Below are 20,965 nucleotides of genomic sequence, written 5' to 3'. Positions count from 1 at the left end.
ACATGTTCCGTGTCCTGCTTGTGGCAATGTTGCGGCGGGCGCGACTGAAGAGTCCAGCTATAGAATTTAGAAACTCCCACGATGTGTATTGCTATTGCTACCATGCCGAGTCCCTGGGCAGCCCAATGGTTAGCACTGCTGCCTCACAGCGCCAGGGACCGGGTCAATTCCGGTCTCTGGTGACTGTCTAAAGTTTGTACGTTCTCCCCGTGTCTGCATGGGTTTCCTCCGGGTGCTCTGGTTTTCTCCCACAGATGTGCAGGTTAGGTCAATTGGCCATGCTAAAATTGCCCCTTAATGTCTAAATGTTAGGTGGGGTCATGGGGATTGGGCGGGAGAATGGGTCTGGGTAGAGTGTCTTTCAGAGGGTCGGTGCAGCATCGATAGGCCGAATTGCCTCTTTCTGCATTGTAGGGATTCTATGATTAATAAGTGTTACATCAGAGCAGTGTATGCTATCTGAGTTAGGCACCAGCATGTACAGACTGTTTCTTGTACCTGATTGGCCATCTATCAATGTTCACTTGTTTGTGACTGAATTATGTTGATGACTGTGTTTCCTACCAAACATAATCCATTATTTGTATTTAGGTGTTTAAGTCAAAATTCCTTAACTGGGATGATGTCCTGAAGGTGGATTATACAAGAAATGCAGAGACTGTGCTGAAGAAAGAAGGTCTCATGGGTAAAGTGAAGAAGGACGCAGAGAGGAGAGACCAGGTTAAAGCAGATCTGACTGCCCTATTCCTGCCACGACAACCACCAATGCCACTCTCTGAGGTACTAGTCGTGATTACAATTAAAACCATTGGAGGGACTGATCTCCTTTGAGTTAAGATTAAGAAGCAAGTTTATCAAATTTGCTTTCGTAAACTGTTCCTTAATTATGATAAGAACGTAAGAACTAGGAGCAGGAGTAGGCCATCTGGCCCCTCGAGCCTGCTCCGCCATTCAATTAGATCATGGCTGATCTTTTGTGGACTCAACTCCACTTTCCGGCCTGAACACCATAACCCTTAATCCATTTATTCTTCAAAAAACTATCTTATCTTAAAAACATTTAATGAAGGAGCCTCAGCTGCTTCACTGGGAAAGGAATTCCATAGATTCACAACCCTTTGGGTGAAGAAGTTCCTCCTAAGCTCAGTCCTAAATCTACTTCCCCTTATTTTGAGGCTATGCCCCCCTAGTTCTGCTTTCACCCGCCAGTGTAAACAACCTGCCCGCATCTATCTTATCTATTCCCTTCATAATTCTATATGTTTCTATAAGATCCCCCGCATCCTTCTAAATTCCAACGCGTACAGTCCCAGTCTACTCAACCTCTCCTCGTAATCCAACCCCCTCAACTCTGGGATTAACCTAGTGAATCTCCTCTGCACACTCTCCAGTGCCAGTACGTCCTTTCTCAGGTAAGGAGACCAAAACTGAACACAATACTCCAGGTGTGGCCTCACTAACACTTTGTACAATTGCAGTATAACCTCCCTAGTCTTAAACTCCATTCCTCTAGCAATGAAAGACAAAACTCCATTTGCTTTCTTAATCACCTGTTGCACCTGCAAACCAACTTTTTGCAGGTGATTAAGAAAGCAAATGGAGTTTTGTCTTTCATGCATGAGCACACCCAGGTCTCTCTGCACAGTAGCATGTTTTAATATTTTATCATTTAAATAATAATCCCTTTTGCTGTTATTCCTACCAAAATGGATAACCTTACATTTATCAACATTGTATTCCACCTGCCAAACCCTAGCCCATTCACTTAACCTATCCAATCCCTCTGCAGACTTCCGATATCCTCTGCACTTTTTGCTTTACCACTCATCTTGGGGTCATCTGCAAACTTGGACACATTGCCCTTGGTCCCCAACTCCAAATCATCTATGTAAATTGTGAACAATTGTGATGATGGACATGAACTTATCCTTGTGTCTTAGTCAATGCCTTGTATCATTAGGCTGCGATAAAGCAAATAACCAAGTCTATGACCAAGATTGGGAATTCCAGGTGCTTCTAAAAGGCAGACAAAATGCAAAAGGTGGGTGGAGGGGCCTAGACCTGATAATGAAGGATGACATAGGACAGTAGCGAGGAAGGATAATAGCTCGAAAGGGCAGCATGTAGAATCCATGTGGATGGAGCAAAGAATCAGCAAGGGCCAGAAAATTCTGGTGGGAGTAGTTTATAGGCTTCCTGAACAGTAGTTATCTTGTTAGAGAGATTATTAATCAAGACTTGTAACTAAGGCAGTGCAAGAATCATGGGGAACCTTTAAACTTATCAACTGGACAAATCAATTTGGCTCAAGTAATTTGGAGGACGGGTTCAAGGAATGCATTTGAGACATTCTTTGGGGACAGTGCATTTATACAACCAACCAGAGAAGAAACTATTTAAAATCTTGTTTTGTGTAATGATATAGGATTAATTAGTAATTATGCCCTGTACAGAGATGTATAGGTCATTAATATATATCAAGAAAAGCAGAGGTCCAAGTACCGACGTCTGGGGGAAGCCCATTCTGCATCTTGCCTCCAGTCCAACAAACTACTCCGAGTCACATGCCACACAGTCAACTTTGAATCCATGTTGCCACTGCCCCTTCTATACCATGTTTAATAAGGACAGACCTAGTAAAATAAGAAACAAAGTTCTATTTACACAAACGATATGTACACTATCCAGTAGCTCTCTACCGGGTTCCTGCTGAAGTTGGTGCTATTATGGCTGACCTTGTATAAATGGGTTAATTGAGATACTCCGTCCCTAGTGGGGGAGCGCCCCTAGTGGAGGAGCTCGTACTCCGCAGGGAGCATGAGGAAGACCAACATTCCCACCCCCCCCCCCCCCCCCACACACACAAAGTCCGAAGACTCCCTCAACGAGCGAATGGGGCAGGTGGCGGACACCGGAGTCGCTTTGGCTCCAGCAAATCATCATGGAGCTGATGCGCCAGATCGGTCGGTGTATATCTTGCTGGTGAACTTTGTGGCAGGAACGTCATGGCGGACAATCGTTTGCAGGCGGCTGAATTGCAGAGTTGCCGTCCAAGACCTCAGACACCACAGCGGGCATGTCAGCATCGAGAGATACTGGAGGCATCACAGCAGGCCAGTTCAGCAATGGATTTGGAGGATCCAGGACAGGTTTCTTCTGAGGTACTTCACAAAGGAGCAACCTCCGTGAGCAAATGTGATCCAGGTGCCATCTCATTAGTTGTCCCCCGGACCTGAACCTGGTAAAAGACTAGTCCAGTTTGATGTTATGAATGAACACGCATCGTTGGGTGCAATGTATCGTAGAGGTCAATGTCTAACTGGGCAAATGCCCTTGCAAAACTTGATTACGGTGCACCTTTGCGCCGATATCTGGTAGAATCAAACGCAGTCATGTACGAAGTCTACAACTCATTAACATCTCAGAAGGGCTATCCCAGTTACTGTGTGCGGTGTAGTCCTGCACTTGCCAGTCTTTGGTCCATGGAGCCAGATGCCGGTTTCATGAGTCCCCTTTAACCATCTGTGCGGCCACCTCTGCCAAACCATTCAATGCCGGATAGTATGGGGTGGTGCGGACATGGCGAATCTTGCGTTTTTGCAAAAGCAGCAAATTCTTCACTCATGAAAGAGATCCCATTATCAGTCACAAGTACCTCAGGGATTCAGTGGGCGGAAAAAGAAATGTGCAATTGCTCTGGTCGCCTGAGAAGTGATCAGTGCTATTTTGTGGCCTCCAGGCACTGAGTGGGCTTCCACCAGGATGAGAAACATCGAACCAACGAAGGAACAGGCAATAGCGGCGTGTATGCAAGCCCAAGGGTGCCCCAGCAACTCCCAGGGATGTAGGGGTGCTGCCGCAGAGAGCTTCTGGTGCTCTTGGTAGATGGAGCACTGCTGCGCCAACATCCCGATCTCCATATCCAAACCCCGACACCAGGTGTAGCTTCTCGCCAGCATCTTCATTTTGACACTCCAGGATGCCCGTTGTGAAGATCCTTCAACACAGTTTCCTGGTCCTTCACTGGAACAACAAACTTTGTCCCTCACAGGAGGATACCGTCTTCCACGGTCAGCTCAGACAATTTTGAGGAGAAAGCTATCAACTCCCCGGGTAGCTGACGCTGCTACCCACCCATATAGCAGCAGATGTTGCACCTTGGCAACTACAGGGTCGGTTAACGTTCAGTCACGAACACACGAGGGCAAGGAGTCCGTGAAATTCATAACACAATTAGTTTGTCTGTAATAGGGGGTTTCCTGGATTCGATCTTGAGGAGAAGGCAACTCAATGCATTCACATGCAAAATCTGGGTCCATGGGCGGTGTATAAAAGTAGAGAAGTGTTATTGAAATTGTATAGGGTGACTTCCGGTTGCGGCTATGACCAGCTAAGTCGCACATTTGGCAGCTCCTGCGACAAAGGTGTTTAAGGGCCGATTGGAGGGCCCCGACGGTACTGTAAAGACGAATCCCGGTGGGGGAAGGCTCCCTGAGGAGAGTGAGACCAACTTTATGGTCGGTACTCGGAGTGGGGCGACAAAAAAAGCGGCAGCAGCTCCCCGGAAAAAGCGGGGGAAGAGGACCAAAATGGCGGCCGGTGGCGCACTAGAAGATTGGAGAAAATGGGCGGAGGAGCAGCAGGCCGCTCTCCTCCGGTGTTTTACGGAGCTGAAAGTGGAACTCTTAGAGTCTATGAACGCGACGACCACAAGGCTGATGGGGGCCCAGGCGACCCAAGAGGCGTCGATAAGAGAGCTGCAGCAGGAGATGACTGCAAGGGAGGAGGAGGCCACGGTCCTCGTGGGAAAGGTGGAGGTGCACGAGGCACTCCACCTGAAATGGCAGAGCCGCTTTGAGGAGCTGGACACTCGAATGAGGCGGAAGAACTTGAGGATCCTGGGCCTAGCAGAAGGCCTGGAGGGGCCTGATCTCCCGAAATATGTAGCGGAGATGCTGAGCTCCCTGATGGGAGAGGAGGCCGGTCCATCGCCTCTGGAGCTGGAAGAAGCATATCGGGTCATGGCTAGGCGGCCTAGGGCGAACGAGCCCCCGAGGGCGGTGCTGGTGCGATTCCAGCGTTTCTGTGATCGGGAGAAAGTGCTGAGGTGGGCCAAGAGGGAGAAAAGCAGCAAATGGGAGAATTCGACGGTGCGGATATATCAGGACTGGAGTGCGGAGGTGGCAAAGCGGCGGGCCCGGTTTAACCGGACGAAGGCGGTGCTGCACGCAAAGAGGATCAAGTTCGGAATGCTGCAGCCAGCGCGCTTGTGGGTCACCTACAAGGACCAGCACCATTACTTTGAGACCCCAGAGGAGGCATGGACTTTTGTTCGGGAAGAAAAGCTGGACCTGAACTAGAACTTGGGAACGCCGGCGGTTGAGGCCGCCCGAGTACCCTTGACTGATCAAGTGGCCCATGTCTTTCTTAGGCCAGGTCGGAACTTGGTTAAAGTTGATGGATCGTTTGGTTTCTTTGAAACTTGTGTTATGGGGGGTTTCTTTGTTCCTTTTTGTGTGTCTCTTCCCGTTGCCAACTTCCCTTAATTATTGTTGTTGTAGGGGGGGCTTTTTTTTACTGTTTTTTGATCTGTTCTTTAAGGGTTATGGTTACTGTTCTGTTCGATGGAGGGTGATGGTTAAATACGTTATTATTGGGTAGTTATTTAGTTATGCAGGCATAGTTATGTATTTATGTATTTATTTGAGATTTGTTATTTATATTGTTATATTGTTAAGTTGGGGAGGCGGGACGGGGGGGGTGCAAGTTGGTTATGCGGGTTTTCTTTTTCTCTTTTTTCTTCCTCTCGTTTTAAGGGGGCTTTTTTATGGGCTTGGATGGGGACGTGGGTGGAATTGAAGATGGCGGGGTAGGGTGTGGCCGGGCGAAAGCGCGGGCTTTCCCCTGTTTCCCGCGCGGGGGACGGAGGAAGGGGGAGGAGAGAAGAGTGGGGTGTGGCCAGCAATGGCGGCTTTTCCCGCGCTGAAGCGGGGTCAGAGAGGGATGGCAAGGGGGGGGGGAGGCCCCTCCCCCCCCACATCGGGAGGAGTCGGAGTGTGGCAGGGGCAGCCGGGTCAGCGAAAATCAGCTGACTCTCGGGAGTACGATGGTGGATACACCGCGGCTAGGAGGAGTCCTAGCCAGGGGGGGGGGGGGGGGGAGGGGGGTTAGGGGGGGGAGAAGGGGGGTTAGGGGGGGGATACCGGGTTGCTGCTGGAAAGGCCGAGGACGGGAAGGGAAGAACGGGAGGAGAGAGGGGGGGGGGCCATCGCCATGGGGAACGGGTCAGAAGGGGAGGGTCGACCCGGGGCGAACAGGGGACAGGACATGGCTAATAGACAGGGGAAAGGGACAGGTCGCTCCGCGACCCGGTTGATTACTTGGAACGTGAGGGGGCTGAATGGGCCGGTCAAGAGAGCAAGGGTTTTTTCACACCTAAAGGGACTGCAGGCGGATGTGGCAATGTTGCAGGAGACTCACTTGAGAGTAGTAGACCAGGTACGCCTGAGAAGGGGGTGGGTGGGACAGGTGTTCCACTCGGGCTTGGACGCAAAGAACCGGGGGGTGGCGATTTTGGTGGGAAAGAGGGTGTCGTTCGTGGCGGCGCAGGTGGTAGCAGATAAGGAGGGTAGGTACGTGATGGTGAAGGGTAGGCTGCAGGGAGAGAATGTGGTGCTGGTGAATGTGTATGCCCCGAATTGGGATGACGCGGGTTTTATGAGGCGCCTGTTGGGCCTCATTCCGGGTCTGGAGGCAGGGGGCCTGATCATGGGGGGGGACTTCAATACAGTGCTCGACCCTGGGCTGGACAGATCGAGTTCCAGGACGAATAGGAGGCCGGCAGCGGCAGAGGTGCTAAGGGGGTTCATGGAGCAGATGGGGGGGGGTAGACCCTTGGAGATTTGGCAGGCCAAGGGCGAGGGAGTATTCTTTTTTCTCCCACGTCCACAGGGTGTACTCCAGAATAGACTTTTTTGTACTGAGCAGGGGGCTGATTTCGAGAGTGCAGGACACGGAGTACTCGGCCATTGCGATTTCGGACCATGCACCACACTGGGTAGAGGTAGAACTGGGGGAAGCACGGGACCAGCGCCCGTTGTGGTGCCTGGATGTGGGGCTGCTGGCGGACGATGAGGTGTGCGGAAGGGTCCGGAAGGGCATTGAGAGATATCTGGGCACGAACGACACGGGCGAGGTGAAGGTGGGGGTAGTCTGGGAGGCCCTGAAAGCAGTGATCAGAGGAGAGCTGATCTCCATAAGGGCACACAGAGAAAGGAAGGAGAGGCAGGAGAGGGAGAGACTGGTGGGGGAACTTATAGAAGTGGACAGGAGATATGCGGAGACACCAGAGGAGGGGCTGTTGAGGGAGCGGCGCAGTTTACAGGCCCAGTTTGACCTACTGACCACTAGGAAGGCGGAGACGCAATGGAGAAGGGCACAGGGCGCGGTCTATGAGTACGGGGAAAAGGCGAGCAGGATGCTAGCACACCAGCTGCGCAAGCGAGATGCAGCCAGAGAGATTGGGGGAGTGAGAGAGAAGGGAGGGAACGTAGTGCAGAAGGGGCAAGAGGTGAACGGGGTCTTCAGGGATTTCTACAGGGAATTGTACCGGTCTGAGCCGCCCAGGAGGAGGGGGGGAATGGAGAACTTCCTCGATAGATTGAGGTTCCCAAAGGTCCAGGAGGAACGGGTGGAGGGGCTGGGGGCGCCGATAGAGCTGCAGGAGCTAGTTAAAGGGATAGGCCAGATGCAGGCGGGGAAGGCGCCGGGGCCGGATGGGTTCCCGGTGGAATTTTATAAGAAGTATGTGGACTTGGTGGGTCCAGTGCTGGTGCGAGCCTTCAATGAGGCGCGAGAGGGGGGGGTTCTGCCCCCGACAATGTCACAGGCCCTGATCTCCTTGATCCTGAAGCGGGACAAAGACCCTGTACAGTGCGGGTCCTACAGGCCTATCTCCCTCTTGAATGTAGATGCCAAACTGTTGGCAAAGGTCCTGGCAACCAGAATAGAGGATTGTGTGCCAGGGGTAATCCATGAGGACCAGACGGGGTTCGTAAAGGGACGACAACTTAACACAAATGTCCGGAGACTGTTGAATGTGATTATGATGCCAGCAGTGGAGGGGGAGGCTGAGATAGTGGTAGCACTGGATGCGGAGAAGGCATTCGATAGGGTGGAGTGGGAATACCTGTGGGAGACGCTGGAACGGTTTGGGTTTGGGGAGGGATTTATCAAGTGGGTGAAGCTGCTGTATTCGGCCCCGATGGCGAGTGTGGTTACAAACGGGGGGAGGTCAGAGTATTTTGGGCTCCATCGAGGTACCAGGCAGGGATGCCCCCTATCCCCCTTACTATTTGCATTAGCGATCGAACCGTTGGCGATGGCACCGAGGGGTTCAGGGGGGTGGAGAGGACTGACAAGGGGAGGGGAGGAACATCGGGTATCACTCTATGCGGATGATTTGTTGTTATATGTGGCGGACCCGGAAGGGGGAATGCCGGAGGTAATGGAAATACTAGCGGAGTTTGGGGACTTTTCAGGATATAAATTAAATGTGGGTAAAAGTGAGGTCTTTGTGATACACCCGGGAGATCAGGGGGAGGGAATTGGGCGGCTCCCCTTTAAGAGAGCAGTAAAGAGCTTCAGGTACTTGGGGGTGCAGGTGGCAAGGAACTGGGGGACCCTCCACAAGCTGAACTTTTCAAGGCTGGTGGAGCAGATGGAGGAGGAGTTCAAGAGGTGGGACATGGTACCGCTGTCGCTAGCAGGGAGGGTGCAGTCAGTCAAAATAACGGTCCTCCCGAGGTTCTTGTTTCTGTTTCAGTGCTTGTCCATCTTTCTCCCCAGGGCCTTCTTCAAGAAGGTAACTAGCAGCATTATGGGCTATGTGTGGGCACATGGCACCCCTAGAGTGAGAAGGATTTTCTTGGAACGGAGTAGGGACAGGGGAGGATTAGCGCTACCCAATCTTTCCGGATACTACTGGGCGGCGAACGCATCGATGGTGCGCAAGTGGGTGATGGAGGGGGAGGGGGCAGCTTGGAAACGTATGGAGAGGGCGTCCTGCGGCAATACAAGCCTGGGGGCGCTAGTAACGGCACCATGGCCGCTCCCCCCCACAAGGTATACCACGAGTCCGGTAGTGGCGGCCACCCTTAAAATCTGGGGGCAGTGGAGGCGACACAGGGGGGAAGTGGGGGGTCTGATGGCGGCGCCACTGAGAGGGAACCACAGATTTGTCCCGGGGAACACTGGCGGGGGATTCCAGAGCTGGCACAGGGCGGGCATCAGGCAACTGAGGGACATGTTCATAGAGGGGAGGTTTGCGAGCCTGGGAGAGCTGGAGGAGAAATTTGAGCTCCCCCCGGGGAACACGTTTAGATACCTGCAGGTGAAGGCATTTGCCAGACGACAGGTGGAAGGATTTCCCTTGCTTCCCGATAGAGGGGTGAGTGATAGGGTGCTGTCAGGGGTCTGGGTCGGAGAAGGGAAGGTCTCGGACATCTACAAAATAATGCAGGAGGTGGAGGAGGTATCGATAGAGGAGCTGAAAGACAAGTGGGAAGCGGAGCTGGGAGAGCAGATAGAAGATGGGACATGGGCGGATGCCTTAATTCGTCGTCGTCGTGCGCAAGGTTGGGCCTCATCCAATTTAAGGTGCTGCACAGAGCCCATATGACGGGGACTAGGATGAGTCGGTTCTTCGGGGGTGAGGACAGGTGTGTTAGGTGTTCGGGAAGCCCTGCGAACCATGTACATATGTTCTGGATGTGCCCGGCACTGGAAGAGTTCTGGGAGGGGGTGGCGGGGACGGTATCGAGAGTGGTGGGAACCAGGGTCAAACCAGGGTGGGGGCTAGCGATTTTTGGGGTTGGGGTGGAGCCAGGAGTACAGGAGGCAGGGGAGGCCGGAATATTGGCCTTTGCGTCCTTGGTAGCTCGGAGAAGGATCTTGATTCAGTGGAGGGACACAAGGCCACCAAGTGTTAACACCTGGTTAAACGACATGGCAAGCTTCATCCAATTGGAAAGAATCAAATTCGCCCTGAGAGGGTCGGTACAGGGGTTCTTCCGGCGGTGGCAGCCCTTCCTTGACTTTCTGGATCAGAGATAGGAACTGGAGGCCGAAACAGCAGCAACCCGGGGAGAAAGGGGGGGGGGGGGGGGGGGGGGAGGGAGGGGGGGGGGGGGAGAGCAACGAGGGGAGCACGTCAGCGGGGGGTCGCGGGCAATGACTGCCCGAGGCCATCGGCAGAAAGGGAAAAACGGTTTGGTTGCTAGACTGGTAGCGCGGGGGGGGGGGGGGAGGGTGGGGGGGGGGGGAGGGTGGGGGGGGTGCGCGCGGGGGAGGGCGTGGGGAGGATTTTCCAGGGGGGATTTGTTGTGTTATAATTTAAAATGTAGTAGGGGTAAATGTTTGTATCGAAAAATTTCAATAAAAATTATTTAAAAAAAAAAAAGAAATTGTATAGGGTGTTGGTGAGACAACATCTGGAGTAGACGGGGCTGGTTTAGCACAGTGGGCTTGTAATGCAGAACAATGCCAGCAGTGCGGGTTCAATTCCCATACCGGCCTCCCCGAACAGGAGACAGAATGTGGCGACTAGGGGCTTTTCACAGTAACTCCATTGAAGCCTACTTGTGACAAGTGATTATTAATATTATGTCCAGTTTTGGTCGTCTCATTTGAGGAAGGATGTGGCATTGGAGGTAGTTCAGAGGAGGTTCTCCAGATTGATTCAGGGGATGAAAGGGTTGACGTCTGAGGAGGGATTAAACAGTTTAGGCTCATACTCGCTGGAGTTTAGAAGGATGAGAGGGGATCTGATTTGAAGTGTACAAAATACTAAAAGGGATTGAAATAAATGTAGACCAAATGTTCCCCCTTGTGAGGCAATCCAGAATGAGAGGTCACAGATATAGGGTCAGAGGTGGTAGATTGAAAATTGAGATGAGGAGGAACTACTTCTCGCAGTGGGTGGTGAATTTGTGGAACTTGCTGCCCCATAGTGTGGTAGCGTCTGAATCATTAAATGGTTTCAAGAAAGAGATAGATATATTTCTGATTTTAAAAACAAGTTAAAGGGATATGGGGAACAGGTAGGGAAGTGGATTTGAGACCAGGAAGAGATCAACCATGACCTGGCTGAATGGTGGAGCAGGCTCGAGGGTCTGAATGGCCTACTTCTCCTAATTCCAATGTTCCTATGTTTGGGTAACGCCCAATCAGCGAAGTGCATTGGCTGAATGATGCCCAAACTTTCTAAATGCTGAAGTTCGATCTCGACCGTCTCCACTATAGCGTAGGGAACTGCGCCACAAAGATATCGGGGCCGGGCTTCTGGGTCCACCTGGATTTTGGCCATAGCCCTTTAATAGTACCCAAGCCAGGTTAGAAAACCTCTGGGAATTTGTTCAGTACTGTACGCGGACTGCCAGACCCCACTTGGAGGATATGCTGCCAATCCAACTGCAGCTGGTGCAGCCAATCACGGCCCAACAGGCTAGGGCAGTTTCCTTTCACAAAAATGAGGGGAAGGCGCACTGATTGGTGAACCACCGGAGTGAGGGTGGAACACACAATATTCAGCCGTTCCCCTGTATAAGTGGCCAAACAGGCCGCCGTGTCTGCCAAAGACAAAATATGCAATCCTTGTTTGATAAGATCAAAAGTGCTCTGCACCATCACAGATAACCGCACTCGTATCTAACTCCATTTGGAGCATATGACCACTCATTGGTATCAGAGCACGAATAGGAGCACTACCAAACAATTCAGCTGCATCTCAGCCTCATCCTCTGCCTCTTCTGGGTCATCCAGTTGCAAGGCCTGGCCCCGGGGTTGATGCCTACCTCGACCTGTAGGGTGCCTGTAGCACTGGCCCTCCTCTGCCCACGGGTATGACTGGGCCGACATCCAAACATCGCAGACAGGCCAGAATGACCTTCAGTCGAATGGGGTGACGTTGCACGTCCCAGTGGCCAGCTCTACGCCCAGTGGCCATAGTGGCAGCGGTGTTCGTTCCGGGCCACGGGGATATCGCGTGAGTGGTGATGCCACAAGATGTTCACGTCCATCCTTTGTATCTCTTAGACACCTCATTCCGCACTTTCTTGGGATAGGGAGGTTTGAAGTGCCTGCTGTAAAGTTAGGGAGACTTTGCCCAAAGATTTTTTCAGAGTCTCCATATTTCTAATACCGCAGACCAAACGATCATGGAGCATATTGGACAAAACCCTTCCATACTCACAAAACTCTGCTATCTTCTGTAGCCAAGGTACAAACTCGGTGACGGACTCACCGGTGGACCTCTCTGCTGAATTATCAATGGGACTGTGTTAAAGTGTTGCACCACAAGTAACACAAGCTGGTTGAATGATTGCGTATCTGGTGTCGCTGGGTACGTGAGACTCTGGATCACCCCAAGTGTCTGTAGTCCACAGGCCGTTCATAGTATGACCGTCTGGTGCTCAGTCTCTGTGATGATGTTGGCCTGGAAGAAATAATTCGTTCAGCATATTGGTTCCAGTCTTCAACACCGGTGCCAAAAGCATCTAACCGCCCAAACAGAGGCATGGCGAATCAAAGAAATACATATTTTGATGCAGAAAATCAAAAATGTGGCTCAGTTGAGTAGGTCACAGCATTGACAGCAAACCAGTTTACTCCTTGTCATCAGTTTAATAAGGACACGGGGAGTTCACACTGAGTAAAATAAGAAACAAGTTTTGATACGTACACTACCCGGTAGATTCCTACTGAGGTTGGTGCCTTATTGGCCCACCTTGTATACATGGGTTAATTGATATAACCCGCCCCTAGCGGGGGAGCTCGTACTCTGCAAGGAGCTTGGGAAGCCCAGAATTCCCATCTCATAGGTTCCCTGAGGGATATTACACCATGTAATTCAACTTTGGTATAAAGCTTATATCTGGTACTTTATCAAACACTTTTTGGAAGTCCATATAGATCACGTCAGCCAAATTAAGATCAGAGCTACTGTTTATAGGGGTGATGTTGAGAAACATTTAAAGAGAAGGCAGTGGAAATATGGAGCTCTCTTTTCCCCAAAAGCTGTTAAGAATAAGGGTATATTAGAAAATTCAAAATTGAGATAGATATTTGTTAGGTAAGAGTGTTAAGGGATATGGGTAAATGGAGTTAAGATACAGATCAGTCATGAGCTAATCGAATAGTGGAACAGGCTCAAAGGACTGACTGGCTAGCTCATGGTCCCTGTTAATTATGGCAGTAATGTTTTGGAGGTATTCCGCTTTCTAAAAATTCCGTGCCCTTGAATGAATTTAAAACTATTGTTAACCCTGTAAGTTTTCTCTGTTTGTTGGTGCAAATGAGATGCAGTTTGTTCAACAAGCAGTTGAGTCTTGGTTTCTAACTTCAGGCTGAGCAGTTAATGGAGGAGTGGAATGAGGACCTGGATGGGATGGAAGGCTTTGTGCTCGAAGGAAAGAAATTTGCACGCCTTCCTGAAGAAGATTTTGGTCATTTTTACACACAGGACTGTTACGTCTTTCTTTGCAGGTAACTAGTTAAAGTGAAGTTATATATTAAACTAGATAACTACACTAGTACAATATCATGTTTTTATGAACCAGTTTGGCTGGAACGCATTCATATTAAGTCTCATACATTATTTAAGCTTTGTATTTGCAGTTTATGGTGTTAGAATATAATCTGAACTACTCAATTGAATTGATACCTGCACCGTACTCATTCTTCCAGCTGCGTGCACAAGTAATTTCTCCATTCCAATTCATTTAAGTCCGTTTCAGAAAGTAAATTATGTGATTCCAGGTTGCTTTCCTGCTGTACCCCACCTACGTTCCCTAGCCTGCCTTGTGTGTTTGTAGTAAGTATCGTTCTCATTCAGCCTTCCTTATTTGTTTCAGGTACTGGATTCCAGTGGAGTATGAAGATGATCAGAAAGATAAAGGGAAGATGGAAGAGGATGGGGATGATGAAGAAAAACAGCAGGAGGAAGACTTCCAGTGTGTGGTGTACTTCTGGCAGGGCCGAGAGGCTTCCAATATGGGCTGGTTAACTTTCACCTTCAGCCTACAGAAGAAATTTGAGAGCCTTTTCCCTGGCAAGCTAGAGGTAAACAGTTGTGCGTTCTCAACATGAAATTGTGTATAATCAAGGCTTTTATATTTGGGATTATCTGTCAGCACACGTTTCAAATGCTGGAAGACAAATTTAGGTTTTTCCTTGCCTATAGTTTTTCCCATCCTCTAATTGCTTGAAGGCACTGGCTCTTTAGTATAAAGGGTATCCTGCTCTGGCATAATTCTTGGTGGCAAGAAAGCTGTTTTGGGGAAGTTTAGAATCGCTGGGAATTATTGCCTGGAATAAATGCTTGTGAGGAGATGGCGATGAGCCGTATTCTCAGACTGCTACAATCTGTTTAGTGAAGATGCGTTCACAATTCTGTTAGGTAAGGAGTTCCAGAAATTTGATGCAGTGACTGTGAAGGAGTAACAATATATTTCCAAGTCAGGGTGGTATGTGACTTGGATGGGGAACTTTCATGCGCCAACTGTCCTTCAAGATGGTGGAGGTTGCGGGCTTGGGAGGTACTGCCAAAGTAACCTTGCAGTGTGTAATGCAGAAACTGCTGTTGCTACTGTGCATTGGTAGTGGAGGGAGTAAATATTTAAGGTGGATTGAATGTCAAAGAATGAGCTGCTTTTTCCTGGATGGTGGTAGGCTTTGTAATTCATGTCGCTGCACCCATGCAGGCATATGGAAAATGTTCCAGTACATTCCTGACTTTATCATGTGGGTGGTGAGGAGTCAGGAGGGGAGCCTTCAGCAGCAAAATACGCAGCACCTGACTTGTAAGAGCAGCTACAGCATTTTTAACTGGTCCAATGGAATTTCTGGTCAATGGTGACCTCCAAGATGACAGTCGGTGCTTCAGAGAGGGTAACACCATGAATATCAGGGAAGGTGGTTAAACTGCATCTTGTTGGAGATGGTCATTTCGCAGGGAATGTGACGTGAATGATAACAGCCAGTCTCCTGATTTCATTGTGTGAGTTTATCCATCATTTCCTGTTTTTATTTCAGATATCCAGCATCCGCTAAATTTTGCTTTTATTAACTTATTCTTTGTTTTCTCTGTGACCGTGTGGTAGAGCTCTGGAAAACTCAGTTCTGATCTATCCTATAGTTATTTCACCTATCTTTGTAAAGGAAGGGCATCGATAGACTATAGGATTACCTGTGAATTATATGGCTTCAGTAAAGGTATCAAGCTGACCCTCCAATCCTATTACAAGATCTGAAGGGAAGGGAGAAACAGAGTTGTGTGTGTTGCTACTAGAACCACACTGGTACATGGTGGCATGGATGTTGGATAGGGGCTTGGAAATGAAAGGGAGAAAATAAAAATATAATGGTGGATTAATTTGTGTGCGTCTATCAGGTGGTACGGATGACCCAGCAGCAGGAGAACCTCAAGTTCCTTTCGCACTTCAAAAGGAAGTTTATTATCCACAAAGGAAAGAAGAAGACCCCAGAGAATGGTCTGCAACCCAGTCTCTATCACATCCGCACCAATGGCAGTGCTTTGTGCTCTAGGTGAGGCTTTTGCTTTTGACCTTTTCTCCTTGTTCTTTCTCCTCACTGTACACCAACTCTGCTCAAACGGGTGAGTGACTAACTTGTTACCAGAAGTGGATGATATTGGTAAGGCCATCTCCTTGAACCATTACAGCCCGTATGATAAAGGTACATTCAAGGTGTTAGGCGTGCAATTTCAGATATTGATATTCAGATACACGATGATCAGGAACAGTGATAGACCTTTGGTGAATTTGAATGTTTTGTGACTTGGAATGGAATTAATTGGTTATTGAATCTGATGCCGTTGCCTGTCTTTGTAGTAGAGGTCACAGGGAGGAAGCTTCTAGTGAAGTGACCTTTGTGAGTAGGTGCTGTGCTTCCAATAGAAAGTTAAACACTGTGGCCACAGTACAGTAGTAGAGGATGGAGCTTGGTGCCTCCTGCCATTAAATTCAATGGAGCAAAATGCTATGTTGTGGGTGGTTCTTAATTGCTGCTGCTGCTAACCCCCATCTCAATGAATGAGATTATTTCATCACACTTTTGGTTTGTACCTTGTCAAAATTGAAGAGACATGGAGGAGTCGGGTGGAGAGTCACAAATCAGAGTTCACAGCCTCCAACCTGCTCTTGTCGCTATAGTTAACAAAAATTACATCATAGAAGCTTATCAAAATTATTACTTGAGAACAGATTTTGTCCTGCATCAGGCATGAGCAGACTTCCTTGTTAGTAGAGTGGTTAGTATCCCAGCCTGTCACGTGAGAGACCTGGGTTCAATACCCAACAGGGGAGCTTTGAAGCCTCACAGCGCCAGGGACCCAGGTTCAATTCCAGCCGTGGGTAACTGTGTGGAATTTGCACTTTCGCCCCGTGTCTGCATGGGTTTCCTCCCACAGTCCAAAATGTGCAGGTTAGATGGATTGGCCATGATAAATTGGCCCTTAGTCTCCAGCGATTAGATATGGTTACAGGGATAGGGCAGGAGAGTGGGCCTAGCTAGGGTGCTCTCTCAGAGGGTTGGTGTAAACTCTATGAACATAGAATATACAGTGCGGAAGGAGTCCATTCGGCCCATCGAGTCTGCACCGATCCACGTAAGCCCTCACTTCCAACCTATCCCTGTAACCCAATTACCCCTCCTAACCTTTTTGGCCACTAAGGGTAATTTAGCATGGCCAATCCACCTAACTTGCACATCTTTGGACTATGGGAGGAAACCGGAGCACCCGGAGGAAATCCACATAGACACAGAAAGAAAGTGCAAACGCCACACAGACAGTGACCCAGCGGGGAATCGAACTTGGGACCCTGGCGCTGTGAAGCCACAGTGCTAGCCACTTGTATAACCGTGGTGCCCATAAAGTGATTTGTGGGGAGAAGCCGGAAGGGCTCATGGGTTGGCAAAGGTGGTGATGGAGAAATAGGGTAGTACAGGGAGAGCAGGATCATCCTTATTCTTCCCATCCAAAATGAGGGGCGGTATTCTCCGACCCCCCGCAGGATCGGAGAATCGCCCGGGGCCGGCGTAAATCCCGCCCCTGCCGTGGCCGGAATTCTCCGCCACCTGGGAATCGGCAGGGGCGGGAATCACGCCGCGCCGGCCGGCGGGCCCCCCGCGGAGATTCTCCGACCCGCGATGGGCCGAAGTCCCGCCGCTGACGGGACAATCCCGCCGGCGGAAATCAGAGCACCTCTGGTGCCTGCGGGAGCAGGCGGCGCGAGCGGGCCCCGGGGTCCTGGGGAGGGGCGCGGGGCGATCTGACCCCGGGGGGTTCCCCCACAGTGGCCTGGCCCGTGATCGGGCCCACCGATCGGCGGGCGGGCCTGTGCCGTGGGGGCACTCTTCTTCCACCGCCGCCACGGCCTCCACCATGTGGAGGCGGAGAGCCCCTCCACCGCGCATGCGCCGGGGTGACGTCAGCGGCCGCTGACGCTCCGGCGCATGTGCGAACTCACGCCAGCCGGTGAAGGCCTTTCGGCCAGCCGTTCACGCCGGCTGGCGGGGCGCCAAAGGCCGTTCGCGCCGGTCGGCGGGGCGCAAACCACTCCGGCGCGGGGCTAGGCCCTAACGGTGCGGAGAATTTGCCACTCCGGTATGCCGGGACCCCCCGCCCCGCCGGGTAGGGGAAAATCCCGGCCGAGGTGTGTGTTTCTAGTTGCTTTTATCTCTGACTCTGGGTTTTAACCCCTTCTGCTGTAGTTGGGCTTTGAACAATGAGTTTAATATCCATGTACCTGTAAGGGGTAGTTCACTTGTGTTACAGCCCAATGTGGCTGCAATAAGTCCTGGAATCTGGATTTGGTTCTGGAGCTCTCATGTGCACAGCAAGGCTTAACATTTGTTAGACCAGATCTACTCCTTTCCCAATGAGATATCAGGACAGGTCACCAAGATGTCTTGGTAATGTTTCCGAATGTTGTTGGAAAATATCCTGATGCAGGTTGTGCTTTTCAGTTGTGTTTTAAAGTTCGATGGTAATGCCCAGACAAGGATGACGTGGAGAAATTTGTAACTTCTATTTTTACAATAAAATCTTAATATTTGCAGGTGTATCCAGATCAGTACAGATTCCAGTATGTTGAACTCTGACTTTTGCTACATCCTTAAGGTAATGCTTAATTATGAACCTAAAAGTTAAATTGGATTAACCTTGTACCTGCCCACATGCGGGCAAGCCTTGTCTGTGTCTGTGTATTGTGTAGTTGTTAGCTACAGTACCAACTTGTATTTATAGATCAACATGTAATTGATCTATATATATCGTCTTTAACATAAAGCATCCCAAGGCACTTGGAGTTTTGAAAACAAAATTTTACATCAAGCTATGAGATGTTGGAGCAGATGACCAAAGTTTGGTCAAACAGGTAGATTTTAAGGAGGGTTTTAGAAAAGGTAGAGAAGAGGTTTAGGGAGGGAATTTCAGAGATAATGGGCTTGGCAACTGAAGACTTGGCCACCAATTAAAACAGGGATACTTAAGATGACAGAATTAAAGTAACGTAGCTATCGAGACAACTTGAGAGCAGCCAACGTGTTACCTGCATGGATGTTACAGCCCAGAGGGAATATTAGTGATGGGGGAACAAAATTTGGTGCATGTAAAGATATGGCGGCAGACAAGATAGGTCGGCTGTGGGTACGTTGCAATAGCTGAGTCTAAAGGCATGAATAAAAGTTTTAGCCACAAGTGAGCTGGGGCAGAGCCAAAGTCAGGCAATATCAAGGTGGTGGAAATGGTCAGTCTTGGCATTGGCACAGATATGTGATTGGAAGCTTATCCCAGAGTCAAATATGACACCTGGGTTGCAAACACTCTGAATTAGTCTCAGTTGCCAATAAATGGATGAAGTCAGTAGCTAGGGAACAGAATTTGGAATGGGGATCAAAGGCTTTAGAAATTTCTTCTCATTCAGTACTGGATGCCGGATAAGCAGTTTGATAATTTAGCAACAGTGGAGGACACAAAAGAGTTGGTGGTGAGGAAATTGGTGAGAAAGTAATGGTTTCAGGAGTGGAGAGTCCGAACAATAAGCTGATGTACAAAGATTGGTGAGTTGTAATTCCCAATTTGAAAAAAGAACTCGGGGAATATCAGCACACAGCCGATGGAAATTCAGTGTGGCTAAGTGTAAAATAAATTACATGGAACTAAGAGAGAGGGCAGGGGTTGAATGGAACAGAAGAACAAGGTGCTGAAAAATAAAATCAATGAAAACAGCACCCCCAGTGTTAAACAGCAGGAAAAGTAAATTAAATAACATTGTATTGAAAGAGGGGTAGAGTACAAATGTAGAGTGTGCTTTCCTATATTCAGTGTTGGTCAATCTCCAGCTAGAGTGTGCAGTTGTGGTTATCTCCTTGTACCAAAGGAATCCTTGCCCTTAGGAGACAGAATATGTTATGTCGATGATAGTAGAGTTTAAAATAGGAAATGCCTAAGGTAGTCCCAGTAGGTGCTGTGTTGGCTATTCTCAGCTGTGTTATAGTTGGGGCATTACAATTGTTCTCCATTACCAGATTACAGAATGGAAATCAATAATTTCTCTGATCCTGATCATTTCCCAGTGACCCCTGCTGGATAGCACTTGTCTTCAAGGGTCAGAGGTGAAAGATTAGTCTGAACTAGTTTGTGTGCTTGCTCGCTATATGTTCTGTTCCCTTAGGTGCCTTTTGAGAGTATCGATAACCAAGGTATTGTCTATACCTGGGTTGGACGTGCAGCAGACCCAGACGAGGCCAAACTTGCTGAAGATATCATGAATAATATGTTTGATGAAACGTACAGCAAACAGGTAACTAATTTTTCGAACTTTCACATCTGAAAAGGAATATTTAAGTACTCTTGCTTTCCTGTGTGAAAAATCAGTTTATCGGTGCAGGTAAAAATTAATGAGATGAAGATAACACTACGTTGTTTTCTCCCCGGTACTTTGTTTTTGTGCCTGTGACAGATAGTGTTGTTGTTCTCCTTATACATGCACAGTTGAGTGGGTGATGGCCTGTGATGGTGGGTGATCGCATAGAATTTACATTTGGCCCATCGAGTCTGCACCGGCCCTTGGAAAGAGCACCCTACCTAAGTCCACACCTCCATCTATCCCCATAGCCCCACCTAACCTTTTTTGGACACTAAGGACAATTTAGCTTGGCCAAACCACCTAACCCGCACATCGTTTGGACTGTGGGAGGAAACCCACGCAGACATGGGGAGAACGTGCCGACTCCGCACATACAGTGACCCAAGCCTGGAATCGAACCTGGGACCCTGGTGCTGTGAAGCCATAGTGCTAACCACTATGCTACCGTGCTGCCCTACCATTGCCTCCTTTGTGTTCTCCTTGCCCCAATCTCTTCCCTTGAACCAGCAGTTTTTTGGTCCTTCCCATAAGGCATTGAAACTGAGCTCAATCTATCGACCATTGCAGGCCACAGTCGTATTCAGAAACTGATCTGCTTGAAATGAAATGCTGATTTCCAAGAGCAAACATTGCAAAGTTCTCCAAGATGGTTCTGTTAGTTAATGTATACAAACTAGGAGAGGTGCTGTTGGTTCAGCTTCTGATGTGGGCTGAGATAGGTGCTCCAGTCAGTTGGAGGCTACAGCATTAACCCTAGGTCAGGGAAGGGGAAAATCAGCTGGGTTCCTATTGCAAAGGTGTGTATTCAGAGGTCCAACTTGTTGGCTAACCTGCTGATAACATAGTTGTCATGTGGGTGGGATACCATTGTGTACCCTGGTAGAGAAGCTGAAGAAACAAAATATTTATGCTGTTGACGGTTATCATTATCACATTGAATGATTAGTTGGAGGCTGTTGGGGAGCAGAAATTTTTGTAAACCATTGACATCTAAAGCGCTGACTGATGCTCACTGC

General features: G+C 49.3%; 1 protein-coding gene across 1 annotated transcript in view; it reads left to right on the top strand.

Annotated features, from left to right (window-relative positions):
- Positions 1-20,965, top strand: part of flii (FLII actin remodeling protein) — a 102,634-nt gene that overhangs the window by 75,548 nt on the left and 6,121 nt on the right. The window contains exons 21-26 of the mRNA XM_038819643.1: positions 592-780; positions 13,403-13,542; positions 13,911-14,118; positions 15,449-15,603; positions 18,139-18,199; positions 19,755-19,883. Of these exons, the coding sequence (XP_038675571.1) occupies positions 592-780; positions 13,403-13,542; positions 13,911-14,118; positions 15,449-15,603; positions 18,139-18,199; positions 19,755-19,883 (882 nt within the window). The remainder of the gene's footprint in view (positions 1-591; positions 781-13,402; positions 13,543-13,910; positions 14,119-15,448; positions 15,604-18,138; positions 18,200-19,754; positions 19,884-20,965) is intronic.

The sequence above is a fragment of the Scyliorhinus canicula genome, chromosome 15, assembly GCF_902713615.1.
Source record: "Scyliorhinus canicula chromosome 15, sScyCan1.1, whole genome shotgun sequence".
In the NCBI taxonomy this organism is placed as follows: domain Eukaryota; kingdom Metazoa; phylum Chordata; class Chondrichthyes; order Carcharhiniformes; family Scyliorhinidae; genus Scyliorhinus; species Scyliorhinus canicula.
The sequence above is the reverse complement of the archived record's forward strand: the minus strand, read 5'-3'. Positions and strand labels throughout refer to the sequence as shown.